Here is a 10,755-nt window from a genome sequence, read left to right as displayed (position 1 = left end):
TTTTTTTCCTGCATGTAATTATATACATAATTACTGCTGGCAAGATAACACCTACAGCTGCTCTGTGAAGAAACCTAGCCAAAGCTGACAATATTCATATGCAGCATTGATTGCCAAGTCACCAATATATACTTGTCAGCGTTTCTTTCATTTGTTTGGCTTCTGACTCCAGCTTTCTTAATATGTTGGCATATTGTAGCTGATAACAACATTGGGAATTTTATCAAGTGCAGCTTGGTCAAGTCTTTGTAGTTTATGTAACTGATAACAGGGTTGGCAGTCATAGGCCTTTTAGGCATGTTAACTGAACTTATATTCACCTGTAATTTATCCTCGCTGTCATACATTTTATTTTTTTTGTACATTTACCAGTGTCAGTGAAACTTTATTGTTATTATTTATCTCATGAGTATTCTCTACTCTGTGACGAGAATCTTTCTGCAGATATACTTTGAGCCTCTTGTTTCCACGTGCACGTGTTCTGTTTTAATAGACGTTTGGTAGGTTTTCATTACAAATGTACTATCTTTCAGGTGCGGAGGAACAACGGATACATGTTGCTCCCTCTTCAGAACCTTTTACCAACTGGAGAGCTGTATTGTCACCAACATGGCCTTCTAAAGAACTTGAGTCTTCCTCAGTGGGTGACATTTCAATGAGGCAAGCCTTGGAGAATGCTAATTTGCTTCAGATAATAAAAAGTACATTAGCAGGGACTCGGACCAGAACTATGGACCAAACTAGGTTTTTACCAACTCTCTATCAAGGCAGTGGCAACAGTGCATCGCAGGAACCTTCAACTGAATCACCAACGAAGTCTCAGGAAGCTGATGAAATGACTATTGTATCAGGTTTGCCTCAAATTAGTGTGCCCCCCACATTGTCTACATCATCATCAGTGACACATCCAGCTTCTATTTTGTCATCTCAAACAATTCCATGTACAACATCTTCCATTTCAAGTGAAATCACATTAAGATCTGACATACTTCCAAACTTTCCATTATCATCCCCTTTGTCTTTGATAAAGGATACATCTCATGTCATTGTTGTTTCCAAGTCATCTGTGTCATCTACCAAAATGCCCTCGTCCATAAATGTAAAACATTTACTCAGCACGAACACAGCTAAACCTAACTTGAATAAAAAATCAGATAATTCACTAAGCACAACAAAGTATGTGTTACCTAGAATGGTTGGCAATGAATCTTTGGTTGCTACCTCCTCTAGTTACAATTTTGAATTGATTAATAAGCATCCCATAGAAACAGCCAAGATATATATATATCCAAGGGATAGGAAATGGCATTCATTTGCTTTCCGTGTATTAATACCCGGTCAGGATTTTGATGTACTACCTAATCAGAGAGCTGCACTGAGTTTTAGAAAAAATAAAGCATCTTCTACTCCACCACTCACAAGTAAACCAATGGATATCACAACATCTCTGGAAAAAGTTAGCATGTTTGTAACCACATCATACCCAGTTCTTAAAAGCAGGAAAACAATCCCATGGATTTCTGCATCAGTTACTCATACCTCAGGTGCTCTGTCTTCATTATTGGAAACCATTACTGCTGTGTCCTCTAGGATAATGTCAAAATCTACAGAAGAGAGAGCGTTAACATCTACTGAAAGTCAAAGACTTTCTCATTTGACTAATATGTCTTCCTCAACAGTGCCAACTCTAGTTATTTCAGAAGCAATAAAAAAAGATAATGCAATAGAGCAAATACCAACATGGGCAACTGTTCCTGCCTCCTATTCAACACATGAGGTTTCTTCCTTAATTATGACAACAAATTGGCCATCTTACATAGCCTCTGATTCTACTGTTTCAACATCAAATTCTAACATTGTTTCAGAGACTAACTTAACAAATTCTCATGTCACAAAATCAACCTGGGTTTTTAAAAAAGATACTCCTGATAGAAATTATGAAGCTACTACATGGTCTCCTAATTTTTCTGTGAAGAAATTATTGCAACAACAGTCTTTCACAAAGGATTCTACAGTGTTCCCAGTTCTTGGTGCAAATAATATCCCTCCCTACTGGTTTTTGGAGACACCGTCCACACAATTTGCTGTAACAATTTCTGCCAGCAAACAAACACCTTCACAAAAAATGCTTCAGAATGTTTTTTCACAAGAAAGAACAACCTTTACCACTTTTCCAGTTTCTTTGCCAACTTCTTTTAGAGACCTTTTGAAACCTCACTCTACTGCCACATCTATGCCTCCACTTAATGATTCTATGAAGCTAAAGCCAATAGAATCTAAAAAACAAAACCCAAATCTTAGTTTAACAAAACAAGAGAAAAATTCAATAGTATTCACAACTTTAGGCTCACATTCAAAACATTTATCACAACCACTTTTAAATAATTCTGCTGATGAACATTCACCTATGGCTGACACAGCTCACAAAACTGCTATGATAACTTCAGACAGATATGATTTGGTCTCCGTTATTTCATCAGACGAACATTTGAGAACCCCAGCAACAGTTTCCATGGGCCTTACTGATGCTACTTCAGAAAGCAACTTAGATATGTTAAGTAAAGCTTTAGTTCCTCACTGGGACAATAGAGATTGGCAGTCCACTACTGATGGAAAGAAGACAGCCCAGATATTTCTAACCACAAAAGATATTGCAAGTCACACAGCTTTAGAAAGGGCATATTCAAAGATTCCTGTTTTGAAACAATTAACAAGTTATGTAAAGAACAAACCTTCGGTAGCATCCATTAATATGACTGCAACATCTGCTCGGCAAGTTTCAATTTTACCTTTCACTAAAATGAAGTCTAAGAGTTTCTCAGAATTTAACATATTGTTATCTTCCATAGAAACATCATATTCACCCTTTTTTCAAAACCAAAGTACCTTATCACAGATCACAGAAATGCCATTATTACAATCAGAACGAAACATATTTACATCTCAAAGTTTTCTGGGAAATTTCACAGTTGGGAATACTAATTTCACTTCAGATTATCGAAAGCAGCCCTATTCTACCTCTAAAAATTTCACAGCTACTAACACTCAAACATCTAATCTGGATACATTTTCTACAACTTTGTCAACACATTTTCATTCACGGCTGTTTGTTTCTACTGACAAATTGCACCGGACACCCAAACCTCAGACAACTAACTCTGAAAAACTGTTTGCCTCAACAAACATGTTTTATACCTCACTTCCATTTTCATTGGATTCTCAGTTCATTGCTAAATTAACTGTTCCAGTAAATAATAAAAATAGTACAATTAGTAATAAAAAAGCTCCTCCTAAATCAGTTGTAAGCTCAGTGCCAACCTTAAATGTCACTGAAGAATACTCGATCGTAAGAAAAACAACAGACTTTGCAAATAACTTTAACTCAGAAACACATAATCAATTGAGCAAACCATCTACAGCATTAACTACTAGAATGTTGCATACGAATAATAAAAATAATACCCAAGGTACAGTTAAAATACCTAATGAGATCACTACAATCACTCCATTGCAAACACATATCACTTTTGCAGCTATCATAACTTCTATCCATGCATCACAAACGCAGCTAACTTCTTTGTTGCCAACAACCAACTTTACTCATTCTGTCATTACAGTGTTACCGTCTGTGTCTCCTGGTGTATTATCATCTCTAACAACTTCAGAAGCAACACCAGTTACAGGAAAATCAGCTCCAACATCACCAATGCTGACTTCATCCTTGTTCTCACTGAGCACTGACAATTCACCATCTGTGATGGCATTAAGCACGTTAAAATCAACATTAGCAAAAAATAACACTGTCACAAAAATGGCACCAACTTTAAGCCCAATAGTAGTACATGCAAATTTTCCAGTTGTATCAAGGGATGATTCTGTATTACCTGAATATATCACTAGTTCATCCCCAATTCAGAAATATAATAGAGTTTCAGTGCCCACAACACATGCACCAAGACAAACTGAAACTTTATTTGACACCAAGAAATCCACAAGCCCAGACATCACTAAAACATCAACTGCATACCCATTAACAATGACAGCAGCTTTGACATCTATTACAGCATCAGCGAAGACAGCTAGACTTCTCCCTACATCTGCTGAAAATGCCGCTGTTGCTGCTACTGCATCAGTGTCAACTGCAGCTTTTGTTAATGTGACAACAGTTCTCCCTCTGGAATGCCAGCTGTCCAGAAACCTGCTGGTTAAGACAGGTATGAATATGTGTACATTTGGATGCTAGATATTGTTTTTGATTATGAAAGTGTAATAATTAATTTCAGGGGCTTTTTAATTAGCATAGTAAAGTGAAAAGGCTAACTAGGTGGATAGACGGTATTTTTAAAATCTTTTTTTACACAGTACAGCTCAAAGTTCTTATAGCACAGTTCTAAAACTAGTGGTGCTTCCACTAATGCTGAAAGGTCTGCTTAATCTCAAGGCCAAGAGAATCTTGGTATATTTCATGGATGGACCACCATTTGATGGTTAAGGGACACACTTTGAGGCCAAGAACCTCAGGTAGGGTAAGTCCATATTATGCACATAGGAAGGGCTAAGTTTGGGGAGATCTTTTTCTAACAATTTTCTTTACTTTCTTACCTCAAAATAGTGGGAAACTCTTTTAGCAGTTTTGCACTCCACGTGATGCTTCATGTTTCCCAATTGTATCAGATAGAAAGGGAACTGTCCAGCAAAGATTTTATAAGCATACATGGGATAATGTGCTGGTTTGTTCATCAAGCTTAAGACTGTTGCAGCTGATGTTACAGCCTCATTCCAACCATCAACTTTCTTTTAGCTGACATTAGATTTGGAATCATATTGATAAGGATTCAAAGACACAGGTCTTTAATAAGTAAGTTTATTACAAGAATTATAGAAGCAGCTAAGTATAGGTTCCAGCAATTGCCAAGTATAAAATATAAACCCTATTGTTAATAAATTCAGTATTTGATCTTTCTGGCTCTTTTCCCCACCCATGTAGTGCTGGTGGCTTGAGACCTCCTTCTTCAAGGAGCAGTTTTCATCTGTCCTCTTTTAAGTTTAGTCTGTTTAGTTCTGATCTTGCCAGAAGTCTTATACTTTCCTAATATATAAGCTTATTAGGAAGATCCTAATTTGAACTGTATGAGAAGCATGCCTTCCCATGATTATGGGTAGGATTTGGGAATTGGGAACATTGTGTTTCTAGATGGGAAATTGTGTCTTTGATTCTAGGCTTCTGTTTGAACATACTATTACCTCTGTTCCTGTGGATAATCTATGCCTGGAGATAAAGGATGGGACCAGCTAGGGAACATTGATTTCCTGAACCTCCGGATTCCACAAATGGCATTTTCTAAGGTGCTGGCAATATCAAGATCTGCTTAATTCCACTGTATTGTCCTCTTCTTCCTCCAAGGCAGTCTTTCTCAAGCTGGCTCCTGTATTTATGAGAGTTGGAGAGCTCCAGGATAGGAGAGATTGTTCTGAGGTCACACAACCAGATATTCTATCCATGAGAGCATTTGATGTACATGGATCCAGAACAATTACAAAATTGGGACCATGTATGAAAGCTAGTTTTATTAAAAGGCCAAACTAAGGAGAGAAGACTTTGTCATCAAGAAACAAATTAGGAAAACTTTAGGAGAAACTGCAGATTCTTATAGGCCAGAAATATTTCTCTAAGAAATGTTTATCAATAAGGATTTCTAATTATTTAATTATGATTATGGTGACATTATGCTTTTTGTTGGTTTAAAAGATTAACAATTAATGGTCTTTGATTGTAAATAATAATCTTTACCTGAGTTCAAGTTTTCAGTACTGAATGTAAATTCCCTTGCAGAATTCAGTTTGCTTTTGAATTATATGGCCAGGCATTATGATTTGGAAAAAAATAATAGAGAAAATGAACAAAGGATACTTTTAAATAAATACGCATCTTTACATTCTAGTATTGTTTCTGAATACAAGAAGACTGCTGCTGAGTGGCTCCTTAAAGCAAAATGTCACTAAAGGTCTCACCCTGGCATTGCGTCAAGCTTTCAATCAAAATGTCAATGCACAAGTAAGCAAGTTTGGTGTCTGTTTTATAATCAGATTAAGAACACAAGCTAAGGGTTTTTAAAACATTTTTGAAAATGTATAGAATTGATAGAATTGTGCATTACAAATAAGAAAACAAACTATTTTTATTTATCAGTTTCTTTTAGAATATATTTCCTTGATTTTAGGCAGAGCAGGGCAGCAGCTTTTATTATTAAGATTGAAAAATCTGGGCAGTTTGCAATGAACAATCTCTGGTTGAAAATGCAGTGTCCGGAATGGAATGTGCAATTCATTCCAGTGGAATGGGACTTCTATTATTTTAGATATATTTTTAGCTAACAATGAACCAGTGGAATGGCTTGCCTTCAGAAGTTGTGATTGCTCCATCACTGGAGGCTTTTAAGAAGAGATTGGACAGTCATTTGTCTGAAATGGTATAAGGTCTCCTGCTTGAACGGGGTTGGACTAGAAGACCTCCAAGGTCCCTTCTAACTCTGTTATTATGTTACTCAGTTAAGGTCAGTTAACTTGTAGGAGAAGCAATTCATCAATCTGAAAAAGGGGAACAGCATATAAAATTTACTTTCAGAATATTTAAGGAGGAGCAATAGAGAGCTATTACTGTTATTAAGCTATTCTCTGGTTTGCATGATATTTTGGTTTCTACAACTTTAGTATCCCTTCTATTGCTGTTTTTCCTTTATTTCGAAAGAATAATGGTCTGTATAGATTTGTAAAATGCATAGTTAGTATTCCATTCCAATATTCCAGTGTCTTGTAAGGCAAGCTCTTAATTCATATTTGCATACAGTATAACATAGAACGAAGAAACTTATCTTGTGTATTTTGCTATAACAACTTGCATTTTTCCACGACACTGTAACTGGTATAGAATTTAGTAATATAGGACTAATGATTAGTAAATTAGTCAACAAAGAGAATAATCCATTTGAAGTACGTCAGGTCACCTAGGGCCAAGTGCTTTTAACTTTATGCTCATTCTTCAATGAGTCTGTTAATCTAACAAAACATTTTTAATTATTCATAATTTTATTGAAAGGGCAATTTTGTCTTGATCACTTCTTTGAGATTAATGTTTTTAGTTCCTTGAACAGAAGAGTCATACAGTTCTCTGAATGATCTGAATCAAAACTCTTAATTGTGAAGAATATGAAATGCATATTTATCTTTTTTATTTTTCAGATAGAAATTTTGGAACAATCAAACAATGTGACAATTGGTTACTATGTTACTCAGGACAGACTCGTTTTCATACCTGCTGTGGTTATTGAAATGCTAATTGCTTATGGTGTTACTAATGCCACTTTAGATATTAGGAAACACGTGCCAAATCTTCATTCTGTTGCTGTCTTAGCCTTGCCATGGAGCCCACTGCCAGCTTATCATTTTCAGTTGAAAACAGGTAAATTTTCTCTAATGTACACCCTCAGAGGTTATATCTGTTAGTACAGTTACAAATTTCAGTGTTAGAACAGGAAGTAAAAATTTCTTTGTACATCCAGGATTCTTCTAAATTGGAGTGGGAAACTAAACTTGGCCCTAAAGAGATTGTGTTCCAGTAATCAAAATGTATTAGAAGTGGGGATTCCTTCCTTCCCTGTTTAAGGCTTGTTCTTCTATCAAATAGTATTTGAGAACAATTGGGTCAATCTGCCCCTTGAAAATTAAGAGACTGGCATTTAATTAGATAAAATTAGCTAATTTAATTGTAACAATGAATTAGCTGATAGAATTTGCTTATTTTTTTAAATTAATAGGTCTGAAGCAACAAAGCACACTTTTATATGTGTTACAACAACATTTGATTTTTATTACTCCTTTAACTGTATCAGATTATTTTTCTGTTCTTTAAAAAGGTTTTTAACACTCTTCAAAAAGGTTTGCAGAGTGCTCAACACACACCATAATTAAAAGTGTCTGTTCTACATTTAACCATCTAAAACATGTCACAGAAAGCAAAAGAGTTAAAGAGGAAGGAGGAAAAAAAATCCTAACAACAGTACTGCTTGTAGCTATCATAATTAGCTGGATTGGAATCAGTTTACTTGAAATAGAAACATAGTGTTCCATACTGTTAGCATTACCGAGGTAATCCTCAGGTTGTGAACACAATTGAGACTGGAATTGCTATTGCTAAGAAATATGGTTATAAAGTCTGACATCACACGACCACGTCACATAGCGACAGCAATCCCATACAATGCTATTATAACCGCAGGACATATATTAAGCAGGGAGAGGCAGGCGTCTTGGGTAAGGAGTGTGGAGGTGCTGTGGGAAGCGATGCTGTGGGGTGGCTGGCACAGGTTGCATGCAAGTTGTGGGATGCCTGGCATAGGCTGTGCACCAGTCAGGGGGACCAGTAGAGGCTGTGGGCTGGTGGGGAGTACTGCAGATTGAACAAAAAGTGGGAGCAACTTGTGACCTTCTCTGTTGGCTGTCCCATTGACTTTGCTTGTGGAAAGTCAGCAGCAAATAGTGATTATGTGACACAGCTTCCTGTGATTTAGTAATTGTGAGCTGGGCATATGAGTACCTGGACCATGATCATGTGATCATGGTCAGAACTTTGAGGTAACATTCAGCACTGCCATAATTTCAAACAGTGGCTGAACAAATGGTTGTTAAGCAAGATATACTTGTACTATATATTTAATACTCTATTTTAATGCCATATTATGAAACTTGTGTAGTGAATTTTGTTTCATTTATTAAAAGTAAGTTTTGAATTCAGTGGGCTTAATCCTGATTAGTGTAAATGTGGCAGTTATGTGGCTGACCTTGTCTGGGCTTGGAGCCTAAGCATAGTTGGGAGAGCTCCATGGAATATCAGGCCAGATAGGGCAGTAAAAAGCATCCCAGGAGAAAGAAATGGCCAACCACTTAAGTACTGTTGCAAGAAGACTACCTAATTGTGTTGATGAAGTCATCAGAAGTAAGTTTGACTTGAAGACACTTTGTTCTTCAAGATATGTGTAGAGTTTCAGATTTTAACAAGGCAGATAGAAAATATATATTCACTAAATGCAATGGCTCTTGTTCATCTAGAATTACAGTTTGTGGATGAATCAGACAACATAAAGTCATGCAGATTTGTTCAGACAATGGAACAAAGATTGCAGAGGGCATTTCAAGATGCTGAGAGGAAAGCCTTGAATACCACTAGCAAGTTAAATGTTCAGGTAAAACATTTTATCTTTATCAAATTATTACTATGTACAACAGGTGAAGATCAGGTCTTATTTTTAATCATATTGGAAGGCCAATATAAATATATTTTACTATTACCATTTATTAAGAGAAAATTCGTGATTCATATGATGACTTAGTTGTAATTTATTATTTATTTTATTATTCTCCATTTATTATCATTATTAATTTATTTATTAGATTTATTTCCTGCCTTTTATTTTGTACAAGAGCTCAAAGCAGTATCCATAATGCTCTTTCTTCCTGTTTTGGGCTGAGAGACTGTGACCAGCCCAAAGTTACCTAGTGTGATTTCATGATTGAGAGGACTAGAATCTAGGTCTTCCTGTTCCTTGTGTAACACCTTAACCACTACATATATGTATGGAATCTTACTTCCATGTGTATGTAAACATATAAACATGTAAACAAGGGCAATTATTCTTACAGAATTATATTTTATTTCGGTACATCTCTCACACTTTTCCGTTCAATATGCCACTTTCTTTGGAGTCAAAGGAATACTATTGATGAATCTCAAGGAATACTGTGTGTCTGCGCTGACAAATAGAATTTGAGACTTTAAGCTGGACTGTGTATTAAAAAAAGATTCAGAAATGCAGAAATTTAGTTATCCTCTCTACAATTATTTATCTGTTAAGCAATAATTGCATAAATGAATGAATGTTGATGATGGATTGGATGCCTGGTTTTTCTTCTTTTTCTTGGTTTTTTTTGTTTATTTTTCTTGTTTCTTTTTATTATTTTTAGCCTCTCAGGGTTGTGTTCTGCAAGATGGGTAGCTATATAAATATTTTGAATGAATGAATGAATGCTTTAGCTAGCTGTTGTAATACTCCCATGCACAGTAATGACCAACGACAGAATTCATTTTAAACTGGTCTCCCTATAAAATTACAAAGAGAACATGAGTTCCAAAATCCTGTTCAGTATCTGCAAAACCAACTGAATTGTGTTATAATGGCCAGTTCACAAAGTAGAGGGCACCAATTAAAGTGAGGACAATGTGTTTCCACATTTAAAAGCAGTTATGCTGTATGAATAATGTGTCTTAACCCTTTATTTGTAGTTATTGAAAGATTACTTAAGAATATAGAGGTAAAACCTATTGGCTGCATTTCTCAGATGCTGTAAAACTAAACCAGTTACTTTTATTTTATGGATATCTAAATCTTTTCAAAGCTATAACTAACTAAAAGATATACATATAAATGTATCATCATAATTCTTTTTTCCTAGAACCACCGATTGATTGATCGATCGATTGATTGATTGATTGATTGATTGATGAAAGAATCTTACAGCAATGTGTGTTACTAAATGGAGCAATGGCAGAATTCAATAATCATTTGAAACATTTTTCCACGTTTTATATTCACTTCCAGATATGTAGTCATACTCTATACTGAGTGGTAAAAATCAAAATAAAATTTGATAGGATCCTTTCTAGTTGACTAGTCATGCCAGAAATCCACAGGGACATGCCAA

At 35.6% G+C, this 10,755-nt stretch overlaps 1 protein-coding gene across 1 annotated transcript in view; it reads left to right on the top strand.

The window, feature by feature from the left end:
* Positions 1-730: 730 nt before the first annotated feature.
* Positions 731-10,755, top strand: part of KIAA1549L (KIAA1549 like) — a 90,929-nt gene continuing 80,904 nt past the window's right edge. The window contains exons 1-5 of the mRNA XM_029287125.1: positions 731-851; positions 3,618-4,214; positions 5,943-6,055; positions 7,240-7,459; positions 9,106-9,239. Coding sequence (XP_029142958.1) covers positions 731-851; positions 3,618-4,214; positions 5,943-6,055; positions 7,240-7,459; positions 9,106-9,239 — 1,185 coding nt within the window. The remainder of the gene's footprint in view (positions 852-3,617; positions 4,215-5,942; positions 6,056-7,239; positions 7,460-9,105; positions 9,240-10,755) is intronic.

The sequence above is a fragment of the Protobothrops mucrosquamatus genome, unplaced genomic scaffold (genome assembly GCF_001527695.2).
Source record: "Protobothrops mucrosquamatus isolate PMUCROS unplaced genomic scaffold, P.Mucros_1.0 scaffold_19, whole genome shotgun sequence".
Classification (NCBI taxonomy): domain Eukaryota; kingdom Metazoa; phylum Chordata; class Lepidosauria; order Squamata; family Viperidae; genus Protobothrops; species Protobothrops mucrosquamatus.
The sequence above is the reverse complement of the archived record's forward strand: the minus strand, read 5'-3'. Positions and strand labels throughout refer to the sequence as shown.